This window comes from Rattus norvegicus, chromosome 20 (genome assembly GCF_021556685.1).
Source record: "Rattus norvegicus strain SHRSP/BbbUtx chromosome 20, alternate assembly SHRSP_T2T, whole genome shotgun sequence".
Lineage (NCBI taxonomy): Eukaryota > Metazoa > Chordata > Mammalia > Rodentia > Muridae > Rattus > Rattus norvegicus.
The window spans coordinates 11,402,808-11,427,365 of record NC_141553.1 but is presented as its reverse complement, the minus strand read 5'-3'; the positions used below and the strand labels follow the sequence as shown (position 1 = coordinate 11,427,365).

The following is a 24,558-nucleotide window of genomic DNA, read 5'->3' as shown; positions in this document are numbered from 1 at the left end:
GGGGGGGGGAGGAAAGGTATTTGGAAGGGTTTGGAGGGAGAAAAGGTAAGGGAGACATGTTGTAATAAATCATAATCTCAGGAAAAAAATTGTTTCAATGGCTTGGTTACACCCAGAACATTTTGTGCAGGCAGGTAAATGTAGATCTCGGGGTTTGTAGCTTGGTTAAGGGTCACCTTTCTCCTCTAGTGGTGTGCAGAGTACCTTCCAGTACCATGAATGCTAGGCACTAGGGAAGAAGCTTCCTTAGGGTTAGCCTTGATTAGATTGTATCCGTTCTCCCCCCATGGATTGATCTCTCTTTCTTGCCCGATTTTGGATTCAGTGCACCCTCGGCAATGTAAGGGGTTCTTCTCCAGAGACCCACTGAACTGTCTACCTGGATGCTTCACAGGAACACCCTACACAGACTTGAGAACTAAAATTGTTTGCCCACAAGGTTAGGAAGAGTCATTCAAGACGTTCTCATTCCCAGTATTGCTGGGAAGGAGTCAATCAGTCCTTTTGCCCCAGTACCTTTGGCAAATGACCTAAAACTTCCTTTCTAGAAGTTGTAGCTTGGGGCTGGGGATTTAGCTCAGTGGTAGAGCGCTTACCTAGGAAGCGCAAGGCCCTGGGTTAGGTCCCCAGCTCCAAAAAAAAAAAAAAAAAAGAAGTTGTAGCTTGTCTTCTCCCAGGTGTTGTAAATCATACCGGAAGAGGCTGGCGGGGTAGGTCTGCTGAGCACACAGGCCTCCCTCACTGAAAACACAGGTTTTCTTACTTCTTGACTGGTCACTTCCCCCTTCTGTGTCCTCCTGGCCTTTCTGGGTGCCTAGTGTTTCTGCCTTGGTTTTCCTTGGTCAAGAATTGACATTTCTTTTTCTTTTTTTTTTTTTAAGATTTTATTCATATGAGTACACTGCAGCTGTCTTCAGACACCCCAGTAGACGGCATCAGATCTCTTTACAGATGGTTGTGAGCCACCATGTGGTTGCTGGGAATTGAACTCATGACCTCAGGAAGAGCAGTCGGTGCTCTTAACAGCTGAGCCATCTCTCCAGCCCAAGAGTTGGCATTTCTTAACATGCTTGCCTATTTCCTAATTCCCTGTTGCATGCTTTCAAATAATGTTCCTTACAAGATGTTCCAACCTTGCATAATAGCCTTCCTATCTGCCGTCATGCCTTTGTTGCCTGAAGTTATTTCTGTTAGTCTATGAATGTTCCTTTTTATCTGGGAAGGAGGAGCTACGTAGCCCGGACTAACCTTGAACTCAATGTTGACTCCCAAACTGGCCTTGATCTTGTACCCTCCTGTCTCAGTTTTCCCAGGGCTAGGATTAGACCACAGACATCACCACGATCTGGTTCTATTACTGACCCGCCAGATCCCTACAGACCTGCTGGGTCGGGGAAAACCAGGCTCCTTCACAGACTCAGGGCTACACCATGCTTAGTGAAAGCCTATATTTATGCCTGTAACCCTGGAACTGGAGTTACAAGTAGTTGTGACTGTAACTTCACAGTCTGGAACTCTGGAGAGGGCAGATTAGCTTGTTCGTGTGTGGAGAGCCCTTTCTGGTCTGCTCTTGCCAAATTTAGCCACCTACTTGACTGAAGAAACACCCCTGATTCCCATCTATCACCCACCATTGCCAACAATGACCCTCATGTTCACTCCCACCAGAAGCATGTCTCCAAGCTTCTGGCTTAAGATACAGTCAAGGGTCACCCTGAAACACAGGCTTTTCAAAATCAGTGCAGGACTCAATCTGCTCAGAGGTAGGCAGGCAGGGTGATTGAGGAGAGCTCTGTCTGCAGACAACAGAAGCTGTGCCTGCCTCCAGCCACGTCGGGGGAAACTTTGCCCTTGCTCTGCAACGTGGGCAACCTTTGAGATCGGCTAGGTTTGGTTTTGGTCTCGCCCGTCTTCCATTTTCCTCTGGGAAAATAAGCATGGTTATCAGAGGCAGTGATAAAACGGCTTGTGGCCCTCGAGAATCATCTCTGGGAGGAGGGAGGGGAGCAGGGATGGGCCGGGGTTAGAGGCAGAAAAGCTAGAGAGAAGTGGCCAGAGGCTGAGAGGTGCCACAGGATTAGTGACGGTTGCTCCAGGGAAGTGACAGTGGGCTAGGAGAGAAGACAACTGGTGTGTGTGACGAAGAGTAGGTCTACGCAGGGACCAGAGATACTTCTGGGCAAGGAAGCAGAGGGACTAGCGTAGTGGGTTTAGCCTAAGCCTGCTTGTATTCTAATGTTAATTTGGGTCCCCCAAAACCGCACGAGAGACCCTGGCCCCTGTTAATTCTGATTGGTAGACAAAGATGCCAGCAGCCAATAACTGGGAAGAAGAGAGTGGGCGGGGCTTAGGTTTCCCGGGCTTGGGACCACTACAAGAAGGAGAGGGAGAGCTGCCATGCCTTAGAAGAATGTGCAGGAGAGCCCGGCAGGGGATAGCTGAGCCATAAGACGTGGGCTGGCCACTGGAGCTAGTAGCAGCCCAGATGAAGGATAGTAAGTGATAATGCGGTTATGGATAGGAGGTGGATTCTAACAGCATGGAGGGTAGGCAGCTGCCCAGATATCGTGCCGCCTAAGGCTTATTAAGGTATAAGGCTCTGTGTGTCTTTCATCCGGCAACATAAATGGTCAAAGGAGGGTAAGAACCCCACACCAGGATTTATTAAAAATATTCGTGCTACAGACTAGTTCACACCACAGAGAAGGGCAGGGGCCATGGCTGGAGGCTCTGTCCTGGAGGCCTGTCACTCAAGCAGGGCTGCTTCCCAGGCACCATCGCCAGCCCCTCCTGGGTAGAATGAGTCTAGTGGTACTGACGGGAGAGCCGGGACTGACTGCCACCTGCTCACAAGAGGGCATGCTTGGGCTGCTCACTGGGCAGAGGTGTGCTGAGGCTGCCTCTGCCGGACAGACGGACATATGGAGCTGCAGACGCAGGAACCATGATTAGGAGCACTGGCTGCTCTTCCAGAGGTCCCAATTCCCAGCAAACACGTGGTGGCTCACAACCAACTCTAAGGGAATCTGATGCCCTCTTCTGGTAAGACAGTGACAGTGTACTCACATACATAAAACAAATCATTCATATATATATATATGTATATATATGAATGTATATATACATATATATCTGTGTATATATATATTCCCAGGACAGCAGGCATAAATGTAGTATACAGATGTGTGTGCGGGCAAAATGCTCATACACACAAAGTAGTAATGATCTTTAAAGACTCAAAACCATTTGTGGGGCTTTCCGTTTATTTGTTTGTTTTTTGGCAGGGTTTCTTTCTTTCTTTTTTTGGGGGGGAGCCTACACATTCAAATCAATCTTTATTATTTGCTCCTCCTCTTTAAGTTGGCAGGGTTTCTCTGTGTACCCCTGGCTGTCCTGGGACTCCTGTAGACCAGGCTGGGTTGAGTGCTCAGATGAAGGCGTCTGCCAACACTGGCCAGTAAACACAGACATTTTTCCAAGTTTAGTTTCCACGTCTTAAGGGTTTCTATCACTAAGATAAAACACCATGACTAAAAGCAAGTCGGGGAGGAAAGGGTTCGTCTCATCTCACACATTACAGCCTATCATTGGAGAAATCAGGACAGGGACTCAAGCAGAGGCTAAGGAGGAAAGTTGATTAATGGCTTGCTACAACCTTGAACGACCTGCCCAGAGTTGGCGTCACCCACATCAATCATTATCAAGAAAATGTCCCCAATGACTTTCCTACAGGCATTTTCTCAACTGAGGACCCCGCTTCCGAAATGACTGTAGCTTCTGTCGAGTTGATATAAAACTAGCCAGCACACAGGGGAAACATCTATACACCTCACATAAAAATAAATAGAATAGGGGTTGGGGATTTAGCTCAGTGGTAGAGCGCTTGCCTAGCAAGTGCAAGGCCCTGGGTTCGGTCCCCAGCTCTGGGAAAGAAAATAAATAAATAAATAAATAAATAAATAAATAAATAAATAAATAAATAAATAAAAAAGAATATTAAAATCACCAACCACCAGGTGGCGCTGTGCCCTCACTGTTAGTACTGCAGCCTACAGAGTGAGCCGACCTTGAACGCTGTTTTTTGCCCCCACCCTATCCTCGGGAAAGATAAGGCGCTTACTCAAGAGGCTTTTCCCAGTAGTTGCCCCTTTGGTAGTGAGGCCAAGGGTGGCTCTCGGCTTGGCTGAATTACACACTCATGAAAGCACCAACTCTGCCACCCCGGAAGGCTGGGACACGTGTAGCTAAGCAACAGGTGGGAATCAGCAGTCTGAGGACCTGAGGCACAGACCCAGCTCCCCTTCAAATTCCCTTCAAATCCTCACATCACTGACAATTAACGTGGGGGGAGAGACAGACAGACAGAGACAGAGACACAGAGAGAGACAGAGAGGGAGGGAGGGAGATCAATCAGACTCTGGAGGGGGCAGGGACACTTTAAACTAACTCAGCAGAATTCTTGTCACAGAATTCCCCGTCACAGCACTTGGGAGGCAAAGGCCAGCCTGGTCTATAGAGTGAGTTCCAGGATCATCAGGTCTCCCCAGAGAAAACCTGTATTGAAAAACCAAAATAAAGGGCTGGAGAGATGGCTCAGCTGCTAAGAGCACTGGCTGCTCTTCCAAGGTCCTGAGTTCAAATCCCAGCAACCACTTGGTGGCTCACAGCCATGGACACTGGCATCTACTGATGCCCTCTTCTGGAACTTAGGTGTGCATGCAGATAAAGCACTCATACAAAAAAAAAGTAAATCTGAAAAGAAAAATCAAACTAATAAAAACCTAAAATACACGAGGGTCAGGGACAGAGGCCAGGGCTGAGGCAAAATCTAGAGCCAGGGCTTGACTAGAGTTTGGGGAAATCTGAGCCCTAAACAAATGTGCGGGTTGGGGATTTAGCTCAGTGGTAGAGCACTTGCCTAGCAAGCGCAAGGCCCTGGGTTCGGTCCCCAGCTCCGAAAAAATAAAAAAATATGTGGAGATCCTAATCTCAATATGGCACACAGAGGCAAGAGAAAGTCAAGTCTTGGCTATTTTGTCCTTTGTTTCTGAGACATAGTCTCCTGTAGTCGACGCTGTCCTGAATACTCTGTGCTCCTGCTTCCTCCCATGTGATCGATTGTAGGCCTGCTCTATCTGTCATCCAGCTTAGAGATGATGGCATTTTAAACGGTTTACAGCCTGGAGAGGTGGCTCAGTGGTTAAGACTGCACTGACTTGGGGTTGGGGATTTAGCTCAGTGGTAGAGCGCTTACCTAGGAAGCGCAAGGCCCTGGGTTCGGTCCCCAGCTCCGAAAAAAAAGAACCAAAAAAAAAAAAAAAAAAAAGACTGCACTGACTGCTCTTCCAGAGGTCCTGAGTTCAATTCCTTCCCATGCAACCACATTTCACGACCATCTGTAGTAGGATCCAATGCCCTCTTCTGGTGTGTCTGGAGACAGGTACGATTTAAATAGTTTACAGTTTAATACATGAACAGAAACTCTACACATTGTCCTGTACAGTAATTTTACACGATAAATGAACTGATCTTTAAAAAAAAAAATTCCTGAAGGCAAACACATGAAGGAGTGTTTTGTTAAAGTGGACACAGGCGTGAAAGGCTCAGCAGACTCATGAAGGAACGTGTAGCTGAAGTAGACACGGGAGAGAGAATGTTCTGCTAGAGCAAGCATGTGAAAGGACACGTGACGAAGGATTCTTGCTAACGACACGTATTGGTCCACCTTACATTGCATGGTTGAGCTGCATTTGTGGAGACGCCATGGAGAGAAACATTCTACAGTTTGTTGTTGCTTCTAAGAACTCAGGCACACTGGATGCACGTGCTGGGGCAAGGCACGTGATGTTTGGAGGGTACAAATAGGACTGGACAGAGTGATTGAGGCTGAGCTTGGCTTGTTGGTACAGCTAGCCGTGCAACGCTTGTGGGTCTGGAGTCTTAGCTGATCTTCGCTTCTCTGAGAACAGCACAGCCGAGAACTGGTGTTCCTCTGGGTCCCTCCTGCTGACTCAAGCTGAAGCTGAGGCCTGGCTGTCTCTGCTAGGTCGTGTCACCGCTGTTGCTAACCCGACTCTACTGAACTGGACTGCTGGTGTATCCGTGAGGTGTTTGCAAGGGGATCGAGCTGCCGCTGCCCGCTAACCTGGGAACCGAACTGCAGATTTCCAGACGACACAGGTGGGAGTTGCTCCAAAGAACCTTTCTTTTCTTTTAATTTTTTATTTTATTTTTAAGGGTTTGTTTGTTTGTTTTCCAAAGATGTATTTATATGAGTACACTGTAGCTGTCTTCAGACACACCAGAAGAGGGCATCAGATCCCATTACAGATGGTTGTGAGCCACCATGTGGTTGCTGGGATTTGAACTCAGGACCTCTGGAAGAGCAGTCGGTGCTCTTAACCTCTGAGCCAACTCTCCAGCCCTAAAGACACTTTTAAAAAAGAAATCTGACCCTGGATTGCTCCCATGTGCACAGGGTTAAACCCATGTCAAGCCAGTTTAAGGAATGGTGGCTGGAGGCCTCAGATTCTTGTGGAAGTCTGGCTGAAGTGCACCTGTCGTCTGTCTTGGAGGGCACCAAGCAATTAAGAGGTGAAGTGTCATAGGTGACAAGGTTCAATCACCTCTGGGGTTAGCTCCATTTACAAGTTCATACACGCAAAACACACTCTGTATAAAATTAAGGTAAGCCTGAATAGGCAAATCTTCCTAGCTCAGCAGAAGCAGATGTTTCCTGACATGGCCACTAGGTGGCACTAATGGCCTGGTCAAGAAGGCCACTCAGTTAAGTTCAGGACTACCGTGGGCAGCCCATGGATTCTGATGAAGGAGACAAACCACCCACAGACAGACAGGAAAAAGAGATGCCTTGACAACCCCGTGAGAGGAGTCAGAAAGTGGGGTGAGTGACGGCTCCAAGGATAGGAGACCAGCTAGACTCACAGACAAAGTGAAGCAGAAATACTATGGGTGGTGGATGGCTGAGGTTATACAGGAAGTCCAAGCGAGTGGAAGGAAAGGGTGGCTGGAGACTGTCCTGGGCACCTCTCTCCCCCAACAACAATCAAAACAAAAGCCCAAGGGTCTCCTCAAAGAGCCTGTGTATGGGGGTTGGGGATTTAGCTCAGTGGTAGAGCACTTGCCTAGCAAGCGCAAGGCCCTGGGTTCGGTCCCCAGCTCCGAAAAAAAGAAGAACCAAAAAAAAAAAAAAAAAAAAAAAAGAGCCTGTGTACGGGGATGGCTTCACGGGGCCAGGATCTGAGCTCAGGACCTAGGTAGGAGCAAGCTAGAGTAAAGAGAAGGGGTTCAATTTCATGGAGGTCCATGGTCGCTGTAAAAGGGAGTGGGGCCTTGACTGGGATCCTCCTTGGACCTGTCTAGAGAAGCATCCTGGTGACAATGGACTCTTCATTGTCCTTCCAGGATTCCCAAGCTGAGACACAGTGCGCCAGAGCTGCCCTGTGAGAGAGGCCAGTCCACGGCTGGAAAGGGCTGGAGTTGGTCCCTCTCTCCATTTTGGGGAAGAGGGGTCATCTGGGGAGAACTGTGTGGAACCCATGTCAGTGTGTCCATTGGGTAGAATCTGGCATCACCTCAGCAGCTCATTGCAAATTCCAGCCCCGCCCCCGCCAACCACCAGCACCAAGAATGGTAGGTTCTAGGGGGCTCCCGCTCGTCCTCAGTGACTTCCCCCACCAGAACATCTCATAAGGACAGTAGCTGTGTGCACCCATCCCTCCCTCTGGGAACGCCCCTCCCCCTCCATGATAAACATGGACCAAGTGCACTCACGTTCGCACACATGAGCGCGCGTGCGCGCGCGCGCGCGCGCGCACACACACACACACACACACACACTCACAGATACTCACACTCACTCAGGCACAGCCCTGCTTTGTGTGTCTGAGTTTTAGTGTGCGGTTCCGAACCCATGCTTTGAGTCCTTCCTCTCCCAGCGCACCCGCCTTCCACACTGGGAAGTCAAGTGTCACTGCGGCACTCAGTCTCCAAGCCAGGATGCTCAACTACCCCCTGGGACACTGGTTCCACACCGAGACGTTCAAATGCAGCTGGGTGCCGCCGTGGCATACGCCTTTAATCCCAGCATTTGAGAGGCAGAGGCAGGTGGGTCTCTGTGAGTTTGAGGCTAGCCTGGTCTACATAGTGAAACCATCAAGTGCTTCTATGGCATTGAGATCACCCCCTGTTCTCCCCTGCCTCTGGCCCTCCATAGGACAGACAGCTACTCACTCCTCGTGTGTAACAATGGTGTGGACAAGGGTCAGAGGCCAGCTCTCCTAGGGTCTGCCTCTGTGCTCACCCACAGCCTTCAGGAATGCTGACCCCAATACACCACGGTGCCCAGGGCTAGGCATCTTGATCCAGCTCTCAGGACTCACACAGGGCAGACACTCGTGCATCTTAATTAAGGGCCTGATGAGGAACAGGTAGCATCTGACGTCTGGGACCTTTCAATCTGCCTCAGTGTGTGCATGGCACATGCAGGCTTCTGGGCTTCTCAGGGAACCCATCTTTCTGAAAGCAACCATAGCCCCAGACCTCACCATGCCCAAGTGTCTATATTTCACCTCTGCACATGGCTCCCTGCCTTCTCCAGGGTCCCCAGTCATGGCCCGGCACACCCTTGGCCCCCTCTGATCCCTGCAGTTTCTGGCTTCACAGCCATTAGGTCGTCTAAGGTCATAGCAGGTTCTGTGCCTCCAATGAGGATACCCCTCTGGAGCCTGCCTGCCAAGATGCTCTGAAAAAGATGTGAAATCGGGATTGGAATTTAAAAAAAAAGAAATGAGTAAATGAAGGGACACTTGGGGTGGGGGTGAGGTCTCAAGGATGCTAGACATGTAGCATAGAAGGACAGGAAATTCCAAGTGTCCAGGACCTGGGATGGGACTGAATGATGGGGGAGGGGCTTGATGCAGGGATAGAAATGGTCAGAAGCCACACAGGGCCTTAGGGGCCACAATGAGGCCCCAGGTTTTTCTACAAGGGCACAGGATACTGTTCACTCAATGTGTCTCTTTCCCAAAATAGCGATCTCCTTCCACTGTGGCCTAGTTATAAGCACCAGGAGTATAGATACCCCCCAAAACAAACATCCACCATGGAGCACCTCAAAGCACACAGAAGTGACTTTAATTTCAAGACACAGAGTGGCCTTGCATCTCCACAAAGACCAGGGCCGTCTGCCAGCTGAGTCCTACAGCTCTTGGTCCTAACTAGCCTAGTCCTCTCAGAACGGAGGGGCTGCAGGTATAAGGCGTCATCCGATGGGGTGGGGTGGGGGCCGGTGCTAATCTGCCTGGAGTCAGGAAGAAAAGGGTGGTGTCTCAGCCAGCGGGCGTGACATGCTCTGGATGGCCCACTGCAGGATGCCGTCAAAGGAGTGCTGGGAGAGAGTGACACAGAAGGTTAGAGCCGTTGGACCTCCTTGGAGCTGTCCTGACATGAAGGTGTCACCCAACCTGGCCCTCTAGTTCAAGGTAGAGGATTGAGAGCTGAGGCCTGCAGGACATGCCAGTGAAGGGGGACTCTTTATCCAATACTACTCTAGAGCAGCCTGTCAGCCCTGGGCCTGGCGTCTTCTTCTTAATGGCTTTCTTTACTAGATCCTTCTCTCTGCTCAGGATCAGACCTGCCAGCAGGACTGGGAAGTCATGAAGGCAGTCCTCAGTTTCTCAGTTTTCCAATGCCCATCCTTGCTAGATCACCTCTCTCTCTCTCTCTCTCTCTCTCTCTCTCTCTCTCTCTCTCCCCTGTGTTTCTGCAGATCTGCCTGTGCATGGCCCACTTCCAGGGCAGGCCCCTGTCCCACAGCTAGTTGAGTCTCCCAAAGTGTCAACAGATAATGACGAGGGCATGTGGGCTCCCTGGGGAAAGGGAATGAGGAGTTTGTGTCCTTACAACAGACAAGGCCCTATTTCAGGTTCTAGAAGAAATTTATTCTAACACACACACACACACACACACACACACACACACACACACACACACACAGAGTAGCTGTTTTCAGACACACCAGAAGAGGGCATTGGATCTCTTTACAGATGGTTGTGAGCCACCATGTGGTTGCTGGGAATTGAACTCAGGACCTCTGGAGGAGCAGTCAGTCTGTCTTCCTATTATATTTAAGTGTGTATGGGCTGGAGAGATGGCTCAGCGGTTAAGAGCACTGACTTCTCTTCCAGAGGTCCTGAGTTCAATTCCCAGCAACCACATGGTGGCTCACAACCATCTGTAAAGAGATCCGATGCCCTCTTCTGGTGTATCTGAAGACAGCTACAGTGTACTTATATATAATAAATGAATAAATCTTTTAAAAAAAAGTGTGTATGTACATGTGTATCTGTCTATGTGTTTGCCTGTGTGTGTGTATTTGTGTGTGTGCCTATGTACATATGTGTGTGTATATGTTTCTATATGTGTGTGTGTATGTATGTGCCTGTGTGTGTGTATGTATGTGCCTCTGTGTGTGTGTGTGTGTGTGTGTGTGTGTGTGTGTGTGTGTGTGTGTGTATACAGGCACCTCAGATCCCCTGGAGTGAAATTCAAAACAGTTAAAAGCCACCTGGCGCAAGCACAAGGCCCTGGGTTCGGTCCCCAGCTCCGAAAAAAAGAAAGAAAGAAAAAAAAAAAAAGCCACCTGGCATGGCTGCTGGGAACCAAACTTGGGTCTTCTGCAGGAGCAATACTCTTGTATTTCTCTAGCCCCTCAGGTTTTTGAGATAGGGTTTTATAACGTAGTCCAGATTAGTATCCACCTCACAATCCTCCTACATCTGCCTCCCAAGTGCTGGGAATCAAAGACCTGGCCCACACACTTGGCCCTACTTGTCCATCTTTCAGAAACCTGAATTGGGAGGGGTAAGAGAGAGGTCCCTGAAAGACCCGACCAGCTCTCCCAGAAAAGTCAAGGGCTTAACACCCCACCACCACACACCCTCCACCCCGGCTCTGAGTCCCTGAGGACAGTAGGGCTCCCAGATGTGAGGCTCCTGGTAGGAGAAGGTAACAGGTAGGAGGAGGCCAGCACCCCATATAGAAATAGTGATGTATACTCACTGTTCTGGGAGGAGCAGCTATAGGGGCAGGGTAACACTGGCCAGCTGGGGGCAGCAAAGAATCTGGGAGCATGGCCCAGACTAGGTGACATATTACCTCATTCAGGAGGGACTCCAGGTCATCCCTATGCAGAACAGGGTCATGACTAGCAGAGTCGTCCCCTACCTGGAACCAAAGCAGAGAGTCAAATGTCAACCCAACTTAAGCAGCAGGCAGGGGTTAGGGGTGGGGTACCGGAAACAGGATTCCAGGTTGGGGGGGGGGCAGCCTGTACTCCACAACAGAGCAGACTCACACCTAGGCTGGGGACACAGGCAGAGTGGGGACAACCCATTTGTCCTATATACTGCCTGGGGCCCCCAAAGAGACTTGAAGGCCAGGACCTAGTCCGTGTCTCTCTCTGCTTTCACTGGTCACGTGAGCTGTACTTTGTTGAACCTGCCCTGGCCATAGTGACAGAGCTCCAGTCAGGGAGTGGCAGGCTCCAGGCAAGAGTTCACAGTGAAGCCAGTGGAGGCGCTACCACTCGATCCTCTAGAAGGATTGTGCATATCCTTCTAGAAGTGACTTTCATTTGCCCATCTTCCCTTTGTGTCTAGGCTCTAGGACAGTGGTTCTCAGCCTTCTTAGTGCTTCCACCCTTTAATACAGTTCCTCATGACGTGATGAACCCCTTCCCCCCAGAAAATATTTTTTGTTGCTACTCTGTAACAACTTTGTAACTGTAATTTTGTAACTGTACTCTGACAACTGTAATTTTGCTACTGTTACAAATCACAAATATCAGATATTTCCGATAGTCTCGGGCAACCCTGTAAAAAGATCATTTGACACCAGAGGTTAAGGACCACTGCTCTAAGGACTCAGCAAAGGTGGCCCCGTGCTCTCCTGAGTCCTCCAGCAGAATCCTAGGATGGATAGGTTCTGACGCAGCCTCCCAGATTTCTCAATCCTGTAAGATCAACGTGCAACTAGGGGTCCAGATTGATCAGGGAGAGCTGGAGTCCAGCACTGAGCTGTGAATACCCTCTGCCAGCCTTGTACAACAAACACATCTACATAAAATCTTTTCCTTCGGGTTGGGGATTTAGCTCAGTGGTAGAGCACTTGCCTAGCAAACGCAAGGCCCTGGGTTCGGTCCCCAGCTCCGGAAAAAAAAAAAAAAAGAAAAAAAAAGAAAAAAAAATCTCTTCCTTCTGCCCCTGAACCAGGGGACTGCTAGGAGCCCAAGCCTGGGTGGTAAATGACTGGAGGTGGGTACCACCCTTTCCTCTTTGGGCCTCAGATCTCCAGACGAAGCTCAGTCCCTGCCCAGTTAGTGAAAGCAGAGGTGACATGGAGATCCACTTGGGTAGAGGACTTGGGTAGGTGGCTCTTGGGGACACCAAAAACTAGCAGCATTGTTTGGCTCTCCTCCCCAACTGGAGTCTCTCCTCTCTCTCTCTCTCTCTCTCTCTCTCTCTCTCTCTCTCTCTCTCTCTCTCTCTCTCTCCTCCCCCCTTCTCTTTCTCTCTACCCAGACCAGTAGTTGGCTGGCTTGGAGCTCCCAGTCATTCTGATAGCTATTCTCCAATTCCAGTAGAGGATCTGGCCCCTACGTGTCTCCCAGTGGTCTTGTTTTGAATTAAGCCAGCTGCCCTTAGGTCCAGAGCACCCTGAACAGAGCTCCGAGGCCCACAGACTCCTGGGAAGCCAGTACCAACAGTGAGTTTATAGCTAGTGGAAGGTTTCCCTTTAAAATAGGTTGGTTTTGTTTAGAAAGGGTTTCATTATGTAGCCCCAACTGACCTGGAAGTCACTATATAGACCGGATTGGACTCTAACTTACAGAGACCAACCTACCCTTATTGCTGGGTGCTGGGTTAAAGTCCTGACCTACCACAGCGAGCCTTTCCCTTTTAAATAGATTCAACTTATCAAAATACATTGTCTATTTATTGAAAAACACTTTATAAATGTAACCGGGGAGCTGGAATTGGTGACACACACCTTTGATCCCAGCACTAGTCTTAAAACAAACTAAAAAGAGCTGGAGAGGTGGCTCAGTAGTTAAGAGCACTGACTGCTCTTCCAGAGGTCCTGAGTTCAATTCCCAGCAACCACACGGTGGCTCACAACCAGCTGTAGTGGGATCCGATGCCCTCTTCTGGTGTGTCTGAAGACAGCTGTAGTGTACTCATATAAATAAGAAAATAAATCTTAAAAGATTTTTAAAGGGCTCCAACCTCATAGATAGCAATGAATAGCCTAGTAAGAGCACCAGTGGAAGGGGAAGCCCTTGGTCCTGCTAAGACTGAATCCCCAGTGAACGTGATTGTTGGGGGGGGGGGAGGGTGGTAATGGGGGGAGGATGGGGAGGGGAACACCCATATAGAAGGGGAGGGGGAGGGGCTAGGGGGATGTTGGCCTGGAAACCGGGAAAGGGAGTGACAATCGAAATGAATAAGAAATACTCAAGTTAATAAAAAAAAAAATACAAAAAAAAAGATTTTTAAAAAGGATTAATTTTTAAAAAAACAAACAAAAAAGTTAGTCCAGGAATAGAGTCACAGGCCTTTAATCCCAGCACTTAGGCAGGTGGATCTCTGAGTTTGAGGTCAGCCTGGTCTACAGAGTGAGTTCCAGACACCAGAGATCTGTAATGAGACCACGCCTCAAACAAAACAAAATAAAACAACAAACAACAAACAACCGCCCCGCCTCAAAACCCCCCAAACCCAACCAAACAAAAAGTAATAGGGCACACGGTTATTGGTTGGGCTTAAATTCTCTTCCACTCGCACAGGCTCCCACCTGGACTGACCGTATACTGACCTTGGCAAGCCCAGGTGTGGGACGCACAGCGGTGGGCACAGCCTCGCCTGGCACGCCTGGCGTGGGAGTCGGTTCTGCCGAGCAGGACTTGCAGCGGAGATTGGTCCTGTCGGAGTGGAATGAGGAAAGCTTGCTGACTCGGAGAACCTTCGAGGTGTGTGGGGTCACCGGCTACTCTCTCTCCCACCCGTGCCCTCTCACTCACCCTGGCCGGACAGCAGCCATCGGGAAGTGGCAGCGCCAGTGAAAGGCTGCGGCACAGTGTGCGCACCGCAGCACGTCGGTGGAGTCGCCGCACACACCGCATCTCGCGCTCAGTGTCGGACCCTGAAGGAGCAACATGGGCGGCAACCCAGCCTGAGTCCTGCTCGCCCTATATGCTACCAACTCGGGGTAACTGGGAAACTTTATGGTTTCAAGTCGCCTGAATGGGACTGTAAATTCTGAGGCCTTGATGTCCCAAGGCGGGAGGGGTGACCTTAAGAAATGTCAGAAAACAGTCTTCCATGCTGCCTTTCATGGGCCAGTCCATCCAGTTCTGATCCCACCAACTGTAGGACTCTAGAAGAGCTTTAGAGGAAGGAGTGGGGAAGGGTTGTGGGAGGGGGTGACCGGAGGGGGCAGTGAGGGGGATGTAAATGAATAAGTAAAAAAAGAAAATTAAATTTAAGGGGGGGGGGCTGGAGAGATAGCTCAGTGGTTAAGGGCGCTGACTGCTCTTCCAGAGGTCCTGAGTTCAGTTCCCAGCAACCACATGGTGGCTCACAGACATCTGTAATGGAGTCTGATGCCCTCTTCTGCTGTGTCTGAAGACAGCAACACTGTACTCATATACATAAAATCAATCTTTTTTTTAGAAAAAATAAAAAAGGTGGGGGTATCCAAAAAAGAAAAAAGAAAGGTAACCAAGGGAAGTGGGCAGGGCCTGAGGGATTCCGAGTTTATCGTCCGGCCTCATGGTGGGGAGGGATATACTGCCAAGATAACCAAGCTAAGCCTGTCCATCTATCTGTCTGTCTGTCTTCCTGTCTTCCCTCCTTTTTTTTTTTTAAAGATTTATTTATTTATTATATATAAGTGCACTGTCACTGTCTTCAGACTCACCAGAAGAGGGCATCGGATCCCATTACAGATGGTTGTGAGCCACCATGTGGTTGCTGGGAATTGAACTCAGGACCTCTGGAAGAGTGGTCAGTGTTCTTAACCGCTGAGCCATCTCTCCAGCCCCCCCTTCCCTTCTTCCTATCTAATTTATTATTTGTGGTTGTGCACATGGAGATCGGAGGACATCTTGCAGACTGAGTCTCCCTCTGTACCACATGAGTCTTGGGAATCCAACTCAGGCCTTCTATCTTGGCAGGAAGCCCTTTTCACCCGGTGAGCCCACTCCGAGGCCCAGCTGGATTTTGGGACCGTCAGAATTGTGTGGCAGGGCTGAGATCTATGCAGCCCCCCACCCCCGTGCTCTCCCCACAGCCCCTGTGCCTACTGTTACCGGAAGTTGGCAGAGCCCTCCCCTGACCCCAGGAATGCCCGTCTAATTCTTAGCCCCTGCGAGTCCACCAGAGGTCCTGATTTGGGCTTACAACTGTCCTGTAGGTCCAGAGCTCCCAGAAGACAGCACCCAGGCCCCAGGGCTCTCCCTGACTCACCGGCTGCCCTTCCGCCCCAGCACTCGGTAGAGGGCAGAGTGCTGAAGGCTCCAGAACAGGGGCTGTGGAAGGTGGGGCCAGCAGGTTCGCATATGTGACTGCAGCATCTGAGCCGGCTGGCAGCTCCCTGGCCAGGACCCTGGTTTTCTCGGAAGCTGACCTCAGTCCCAGGAGAATCTGGAATTCAAGGGTCAGCACTCAGGGGCCACAGGGCACTGCTCAGCACCACATAGGAGTCAGGACTGGGCTGCTGTTTATGGGTCTGAGGTTGGAAAGGCTTGGTACAGCCTTAAGAGCTGGCTCAGTGGCTAAGAGAACTGGCTATTCTTCCAAAGGACCTGGGTTCAAGTCCTAGCAACCACATGACAGCTCACCACTGTCTGTAACTCCAGTTCTAGGGGGTCTGACACCTTCAGACAGACAGACACACAGGCATAACATCAATACATGTAAAATAGAAATAAATTTTAAAAAAAAGAAGCAGAAGAAAAGGCTGGATGTGGCTGGCTCAAGGGTTCGTCTTAGACCTGGTGACAATGGCCTCCGGGTCAGCCAGCACTGGGTTTCTTGTTTTCTTTTTAAATATCTCCTTTTTGTTGTTTTTTGTTGTTGTTGTTGTTGTTGTTGTTTTTAATAAGGATAACATTTCATTGGGGCTGGCTTACTGGTTCAGAGATTCAGTCCATTATCATCAAGGCGGGAACATGGCAGCATCCAGGCAGGCATGGTGCAGGAGGAGCTGAGAGCTCTACATCTTCATCTGAAGGCTGCTAGCAGAATACTGCTTTTTTTTTTTTAAGATTTATTTATTTTATGTATATGCATACACTGTAGCTGTCTTCAGACACACCAGAAGAGGGCATCAGATCTCATTACAGATGGTTGTGAGCCACCATGTGCTTGTTGGGAATTGTACTCAGGACCTCTGGAAGAGCAGTCAGTGCTCTTAACCACTGAGCCATCTCTCCGGCCCTGGAAGCTGTCCTTAATCCCTTGGCCCCTCAATCCCACAGGGAATTCACCAGAAGGGCTACTCAGACCTGACCAGAGCATGGTGCTAAACCCAGGGCATGCAGGACTCACAGAAGAATCCAGGAGATGGGACTGTAGACAGACAGAAAGAAGGAAGGGGGTGACCCAATATGGGCATACCGGGGTCTCTGCAGATGGCTCCAGGGGCCTGGACTCCTCAGGCTGGGACAGGTTCTGCTGGATTCTGCCCTGGAGGCAGCACGAACATCTCCAAAGGCCACTATGTAGAAGACCACTAGTCACAGGCGTGTTGGACAAAGCAGAGACCATAGACCACCCATCCCCCCCAAGAACTGCAAAGCAGGGATGACTTGAGGACTCTCGTGTCCCCGTGTTTATTCACCAGATGGGGAAGCCAAACCCAGGAATAAAAGAGTCGGGAAATTCAGTAGGATGTAAGCTATTTATGCCTGGAGAATGGCTCTAGACGGAGAGTCAGGGTCCCTAGAGTGCTTCTCTGCCTTTTTTTTTTTTTTTTAAGATTTATAGTACATTGTAACTATCTTCAGTCACATCAGAAGAGGGCATCAGATCCCATTACAGATGGTTGTAAGCCACCATGTGGTTGCTGGGATTTGAACTCAGGACCTCAGGAAGAGTAGTCATTGCTCTTAACCACTGAACCATCTCTCCAGCCCCTCTCTGTTAACTCTTAAGAATATTCTATGCCCAGTACCCCTCAGCACCTATGACTGCTTGTCAGAGGCCCCGCCTAACTGTGGGCCCTCTCTCAGCTACATTGTTTCCATCCTCAATACGCCCACCATCCCCTAGGGATGGGCCAGTGGGGGAGGGGAGATAAGGGCAGGAGAGGAAGGACTCTGTTGGAAGAGGATCAGAGAGACCTGGGTCAGAGCCCAGGCTAGCCCCCACAGACTGCTGCTCCCTCAGAACAGAGGGCCGTGCAGTCAGCGATGGGGGTAACAATACATCTTTGTGGGAATGAAATTTGGGGGGCTGGGGGCGCCTTGGAAAAAGACTTGTGCCCAAATATGGCCACCTCTGCCTTGGGACATCATGTTATGGCTCATTTTGGCCTGCTGACCCTGAGTGGGCCATGAGGCTGGGAACGGAGATAGATTACAGTATGGCCAGAGCACCCTACCACGTCCATAGATAGCGCCCTGTTGCCCAGCTCTTCCTGAAAGGCCATTACTGTCCTCTGTGGAGGCTACTAGGCTTCCTCAAGGTCAGCGGATAAGGACGGTGGTGGATCAGGGTGGCCAGGACATAAGTAGCAAGCAGGGATGGAGAGGTCTGCTTACCTGGGGATCTCCTGCAGAGGTGGGGACAGGCAAGCCAGGTGGAAGGCGCGGGGACAGCCGTCACAGCAGATGAGCTCGCCTCCGTCATGGCACACAGCGCATTCATCCTCGTTCTTCTGATCAGAAAGGAACACAGTGCTTGCCTGGGACTTGACCTGCTTGGGACAATGCTCACCACTGGGGGCTGACTCCCAGGTTCCCTCTGGGCCCTTTTAGCCTCTGCCTGACCTCTGCAATGTCTCTGTAGTACTAGCCTCTCACACAGACCTAGGGGGCGTCCCTCTCAGGAAGAAGTTCTGGGTGCCAGACACTGCTAATTAAGGTCGAAGTCCGGACGTGACCTGAAAGCCTCTGGGCTCCCTTCATTGACAGGATTCTTCCTTTTTTGACCTTATCTGGGGAATTCTAAGCCCCCCACATAGGCCTCTACCTGAGGAATGTCACGTAGCCTCAAGATTACAGGGCCAGCTTCCTTTCTCCTGATAAAATTCCTGTTTATCCTGCACCTGAGACTCTCAAAATGCTTCCCTTTGCTAATGAGACATTTCAGGTACTCTCAGCCCCCAGCCGATGACCTTTGTCCATCCTGGATATTCCTACCCTCAGCCCCCCACCCAAAACGTCATAAGCCTAATCGCCCTAAGTAAAGTTGATCTGCCTCCTGATATAGCTGGTCTCCATGCAGTCATTCACAGGACTTCCAAACCCCACTCCCACTCGACCTCTCTGCTCCCGTTACCCTCGTGGACCATCCAGTCAACAATCCACGAGTAGGGAGACCCACAGTTCCCTAGGTTGACTACCACCCACCTGATAGAACAGCAAGTAGATGGGCCTGTGGGGTTTCCCGTTAGCCCTGGTTACCTCCTGTCATTCCCTCCGCCCTACCTTTTGCTTTTATTGGGACGGAAGGAATTCTGAGTCCTTCAAGAAGTTCCCAGATGCCAGACCGCGCTGGCTCACACTGTGACCACCACGTGCATGGGGATACTTCCACAGGCCCCCAATAACCAGGGCACTTTTGTGAAGCAGGGCAGAATTGGACCCTTCAACCCTTGATGTCCGGGGCCAGCAGATACCTCAGAGTACCTGGCTCTGAGGTGTTGGGATCTATCGTCAATGACTGCAGACACAACCACACCAGTGGTGCTGGGGAGGAGAGGCTAGCTTGATGCTCTCAGAGAGTCATAGCAATCAGGCTTTGTCCTCATCTCTAGCCTACTCCAGCTAAGATACTTTTTATACTCTGGATGGACTGTGTAGGGTTTTTTTTTTTCCGTTTTTTGTTTGTTTCTTTGTTTCTTTTTTTTTTTTTCCTTTAAGATCTATTTATTTTATGTATATGAGTACACTGTAGCTGTCTTCAGACACACCAGAAGAGGGCATTGGATCCCATTACAGATGGTTGTGAGCCACCATGTGGTTGCTGGGAATTGAATTCAGGACCTCTAGAAGAGCCATTGGCACTCTTAACCACTGACCCATCTCTCCAGCCTTGTTTGTTTTCAAGACAGGATTTCTCTGTGTAGCCTTAGATGTCCTGGAACTCTGTAGACCAGGCTAGCCTCGAACTCACAGAGATCTACCTACCTCTGACACCCCCCACCCAGGGCTGGGATTAAAGACCTGCACCACCCAGCTGAATGTGTGATTTTAAAAGCAGCTCACCCGCTGTGACTAATTTGAGAGCTCCCAATATCCATCAAAAGGAAAACTTCCAAGAAAGAGCAGAGAGAGAGGAAGTGGAAGAAAGAGAAGGGAAGGAAGATGCCTTCCGTGGGTACCATGGTTAGTCTCAGGTCTCTGTCTTCCAGGCAGCTAAATACCCAGGACAAGGGACAGAAGGTCCTGGTCTCCCCCTGCCCCCCAGTCCCTCCACCCCACTTCTTGGGACTTACCTGGTGAACTTGGGGCTCATTGGGAAGAGGTGGAAGGGGAGGGACCCCACACTGCTGGCTCACTTTCTGCTCATCTCTACCCTAGGAGAGATACAGGATCAGAATGAAGTAGCCAGGGTCAGGGAAGATCTATGTGGTCACCAGTTGTACAAAGTCCCTCTGGGAACAACTCCCAACCCTCAGGAAGAATGCCTGGCTATTGTGTCAGGGGAGGGGAGGAAGACCAAGCTCCCCAAAAATGGACATGTTGAGTAAGGCTTACAGGTATAGTGACCTGGGTTCCCTTTCCTCGGATCACTGGCTTTAGGCTGCTACCACCTCGGGTCTTGTTCTTCAAATTGCCACTGGGGTCTTCGAACTTGCTGGGTTTATAAAACTCCCCTCCAACCTGGATGCACTTCTTGGATCCTCCTGGGAGAAAGACCTCACACTGGGGGTCTGGGCTAGATACAGTTAGGGATTCTTTGCTGGGGGACTGTCCTAAGATAAACAGTGTCCTTCCTCACAAGCTCAGAACAGGACCTTACAGGAAAACAGGGTCTTTGGACATATAGTTAGTTAAGATAATGTCATAGCTGGGAGTGGTGGCACACACATTTAATCCTAGCACTTGGGAGGCAGAGGCAGACAGATCTCTCCGAGTTCAAAGCTAGCCTGGTCTACTATAGGGTGAGTTTCCGAATAGCCAAAGCTACACAGAGAAACTGTCTCAAAAACAAACAGGGCTGGAGAGATGGCTCAGTGGTGAAGAGCACTGAGTGCTCTTCCAGAGGTCCTGAGTTCAATTCCCAGCAACATGGTGGCTCACAACCATCTGTAATCGGCATCTGATGCCCTTTTCTGGTGTGTCTGAAGACAGCTACAGTGTACTCATATACAAAAAATAAATAAATCTTTAACAAAACAAACAAAAAGCCAATGTTCTAACAAAGAATGGTGAAATCAGAGACTGGAGAGAGAGGCTGTTCCCAGAAATAAGCATCCCAACAAGGGCTGGAGAGATGGCTCAGTGGTTAAGAGCACTGACTGCTCTTCCAGAGGTCCTGAGTTCGAATCCCAGCAACCACATGGTGGCTCACAACCATCTGTAATGAGATCTGATGCTCTCTTCTGGTGTGTCTGAAGACAGCTACAATGTACTTATATATAAATAAATAAATCTTTAAAAAAAGGGGGGGGGGCTGGGGATTTAGCTCAGTGGTAGAGCGCTTACCTAGGAAGCGCAAGGTCCTGGGTTCGGTCCCCAGCTCCGAAGAAAAGAACCAAAAAAAAAAAAAAAAAAGCATCCCAACAGCACTTCATGCTAGAGGCAAGGGAAGGGACCCTTCATAGCCTGCGGAGGGATGCGTCCTGCTCACACCTTGACTTTGGAATCTGTTGTTACAAGCCAGGGACTTTTTGTAATAATAAGCCACCCAGAAGGGTCAGACAAGATTCTTGGGGCTGCTCTAACCAGGGCTGCTCCCAGACCATTCTGGCTGTCCATAGCATCCAAGTCCAGTGTCCAGGACAGAGGAGATGCCATGGAGCAGATTCTATGATGAGTGTGCCAGGTCCAGCTCTGACCTGTTCAGATGATTCGGGTGGCCGTATAAGGTGACCCTGCGAGCCAACCTAGTAGGTAGGCAGTTGTGGGAGGAGCTTGGCAAAGAGTGAGGGGACTGGACAGGACATAGACGCCTGAGATAGGGCGGTAAGATGTGGTGGGTTGTCTTGGGTGGGCAGTATGGTGAAAGAACTGGAGCACATGGCAAAACCCAGGAAGTCACCTGTAACTAGCAGCACCCACTGATGTAGAGGAGGTAGAATTCCATGGTTGAATGTGAGCATGAACCACTAGCCTGACAAAAGATGCCCCCGTGTAGAGGGCCATCAGCATCAGCACTGTGCTCCAAAGCCATCAGACCTGCATGTGGCATACTAGCTGCCTTGCCCTCGGTTGCGGCCATAGTTGCTCTAGAAACACTTCCTTCCATTTTGAAGGCCTGGGTCTCCCTGGCAGCTTGCTTCCATGCGTTTACCTGACTCGAATACTTGCTGGATAAGGATCCCTTCCACAGCCCCTCGGGATCCTGGGACATCCCCGGAGGACACAGTCACAGCTCTCTGGACAGAAGCTGCCATGGTCTGGATTCCTGGAGAGGGTCCGACACAAGTAGACACACATGAATGGGCACAGGTCTGTGGGGACTGCAGTGTTAGTCGAGTAGAGCCCAATGGTGGACTGACAAGAATCTCATGGTGGCGTGGGACCTGTGTTGCTCTGGGGCACAGGGATCCTGGGGTATCTGAGAGTGAGGACCAGGAAGCACAGGTGGATGGTGGATGGTGGATGGTGGGTGGGTGTGGCCAAGTTTGGGACCAGCTGAGGAGCAGGGATAGTTAGTTTCCTTGTGGCTATGTGTCTGGGCTGGCTGGAAGGTCGGAAGCATTAGAATGGGCAGAGGTCTGGGAGGAGACACCCAGGGCAGTGTGGGTGGGGTTACTGACAAGATGGTTGGGTCTAAGGAGCCCCTATGTTTCTCTGACTTTGCCACCCAGCTGAGGCCAATGGGATCAGATTCCCTCCAACCTCCACTCCTCTTGGCATTGCTCACCGTTTCCCAGTGGGAGGCGCTGTGACTCCAAGTTGCCCTCTGGCTTCTTAGGGGGTTTGGCCTTTGAGTGGGAACCTGTGAAGGGGAGGTACAGGTTGGGTTAGGGGGTGTTGACAGGTCCAGGATGTCAAGTAAGGTTGGGGAGAAAGCACCTGGTAAGGGTCATATCAAGGGTTCCCTGGATCCCTGAGGGTTCTTAAGCTGGTCTGGGCTGTGTTTCCTTCTTCAACAGAAAAGGAAATCAAAACCACCTGCCTGCCTCACCCACCACCCTGGAACCCAGCCTTCAGGACAGTAAGACGCTGAGAGGCTGTGCCCTCTTCCTCCAATGCTCAGGTCTGAGCGCTCAAAGGTGACTCCAGCTCTGGCAGGCTGGCCCTGGGGTGGTGTCAGTAAGACAGAAGCTCCTGAGAGCCGGTCGGGGAGGGCCCAGCAACCCTGGGTAGTTCCTCTTGAGTACCTGGGCTAGAGATGCTCTTTGAGGCCAGAGTTGCTGGTGGGGTGGCTCGAGGCTCTTCCAGGGCTCTTCTCTTTGTGGGGGGTCTGGGTGGCACTACTGAAGCCTTGGGACCAGCAAGGGGCTTCCTCCCTTTCCGAGGCTGGCTAAGGTCCACATCTGCAGCTCGGGGGGCAAAGACAATGGTCCTGTCTTAAAGCCTTATCTTCAGGGCGAGCTCTAGAACAGGGCACTCTTGAGGAAGAGAGAGAGCGAGCAGACCTCTGCCCTTTGCCTCTTAGGATCTGTTCTAGTGGCTCGCTTAAAACATGTCCGGACTTATATCCATAGTCCCAATGCTACCCATTGGCTGAGCATCAGTGCCAGCATCAATCAGTACAGGCCCACCTTTTGGAAAGCCGTCCAGGATGGTATGCAGGCGGCTGTACCGCTCCAGATTGTAGTCCTTAAAGAGAACCCTCCAGAAATCCAGGATGGCCCCACTGTCCCGAGTCAGGAGCCAGGACAGCAGGGCGTGGAAGGCCTGGGGGCAGCCTTCCTTCTCTTTCAGCCGGAGTGTCTCCTGCAGGAATAGCATCGGGCTGCCTGTGCACACCATTCCTCTAACCCCTGTGCACACCATTCCTCTAACCCCTGTGCACACCATTCCTCTTACCCCTGCGGCCTCTTTGGGAGAAGGGAGACCTGTCTATTCCTGCCATTCCCCGAGCCCTGGGGTTGTCAGGGTGCACAGGGCGTGAGGTTAGGGGACTCACCTGACCCGGAGAGGTCTCTTGAGGAGGGCTTGGGACCACTGGTAGGGGAGGGTGTGGGTATAGTATGGGCGCTGGCAGAGGTTGGGAGGGATCACCTAGGCTGTGGGTAGAGGGGTGGGGAGACTGAGAGGCGCGGGGGGCAGGGCAGGAGCCCACCTGGAACTTGTCCTCAGGGACCACGTCGTGGTCGGCCAGAGCATGCAGCAGCGGAAAGGCGCTGTCTATGGCCACTGCGATCTCGGTGCGGTGCAGCCTCAGCAGGCGGCGCAGCATCCCATCCCCACCAGCCATCCTCCAGACAGGGTCTGCGCTTCGGCGCCCCCTGCTGGCCCCCCGCGCGCTTGCGTTCCCTTCTCCCTTGGGTGTCTAGGTGCTATCGGGAGAGGCAGGCACCTGTGAGCGTTTATACTTACTCCCCAGCCGCGGAAAGGCGATGTTTGCCTTGTTCAGCGACTCTGTTATACTTTCAACCAGGAAAGAGAGAGGCTGTTACCCAGCCTGGAGCCAATCAGGGCCCAGCTTCCGAAGGCTGGAAAAGAGACTGCCCTACCGCTGGGTTCAGGAGGCTCTGATATTCCGTCCCTGTGTGATCCAGAACAGCTGCCTGAGCTGAGTAGAGGAAGCAGGGAGGTTGCCTGCAGAGGATCTGTTTATGGGTTAAAAACCAGAGCTAGCTGGGAAGATGGCTCTGTGGACAAAGTGCCTGCCAGGTCCTACCAGCGCTGGGGAGGCAGAGACAGGAGCCACTGTAGAGCACACTGACCAGGCAACTAGCTGAATGGACGTAGGCTCCAGGTTCAGGGATAGAACCTGCCTCAAAAAATGAGGTGAAAAGCTGGACTTGGGGATGCGTGCCTTTAGTGCCAGCATTAGGGAGACAGAAGCGGGGGTGGATAGAGGGGGATATCTGTGAATTTGAGGCCAGCTTGGTCTAGAAAGTGAGTTCCAGGACAGCCAGGGCTACACAGAGAAACAGAGTAAAGTTTAAAAACGTTAGGGGAACAGT

The 24,558-nt window shown here is 50.8% G+C and overlaps 2 protein-coding genes across 14 annotated transcripts in view; one reads left to right on the top strand and one right to left on the bottom strand.

Moving 5' to 3' along the window:
* Positions 1–9,127: 9,127 nt before the first annotated feature.
* Aire (autoimmune regulator) lies at positions 9,128–24,140 on the bottom strand. 11 transcript variants are annotated; one of them, XM_087597146.1, is made up of 14 exons: positions 23,966–24,017; positions 23,185–23,359; positions 22,801–22,956; positions 22,341–22,415; positions 21,765–21,878; positions 20,006–20,154; positions 19,744–19,824; positions 17,846–17,961; positions 16,701–16,800; positions 15,549–15,725; positions 14,102–14,223; positions 13,897–14,002; positions 11,179–11,247; positions 9,128–9,409 (listed from the first exon to the last, which is right to left on the bottom strand). In XM_087597146.1, the coding sequence occupies exons 5-14, from the start codon at positions 21,865–21,867 to the stop codon at positions 9,329–9,331; spliced, it is 1,104 nt and encodes a 367-aa protein (XP_087453272.1). In that variant the 5' UTR covers positions 21,868–21,878; positions 22,341–22,415; positions 22,801–22,956; positions 23,185–23,359; positions 23,966–24,017; the 3' UTR covers positions 9,128–9,328.
* The window catches only part of Dnmt3l (DNA methyltransferase 3 like), a 22,608-nt gene continuing 20,499 nt past the window's right edge, over positions 22,450–24,558 (top strand). Inside the window, exons 1-2 of one of the 3 annotated variants that reach the window (XM_087597434.1) lie at positions 22,450–22,471; positions 22,573–22,692. The gene's annotated coding sequence lies outside the window, so the exon portion shown is untranslated. Of the gene's footprint in view, positions 22,496–22,572; positions 22,693–24,558 lie in introns of all 3 variants that reach the window. The other 2 variants (XM_087597436.1, XM_087597435.1) reach the window with 2 other exon arrangements.

Coding starts and splice junctions, on each gene's coding strand:
- Aire (XM_087597142.1), bottom strand. CDS start 23,843: ATGGCTGGTGGGGATGGGATGCTGCGCCGCCTGCTGAGGCTGCACCGC. Junction 23,360..23,708: donor TCCCTGAGGACAAGTTCCAG/GTGGGCTCCTGC, acceptor CTATTCCTGCAG/GAGACACTCCGGCTGAAAGA. Junction 22,957..23,184: donor CCTGGACGGCTTTCCAAAAG/GTGGGCCTGTAC, acceptor CCCGAGCTGCAG/ATGTGGACCTTAGCCAGCCT.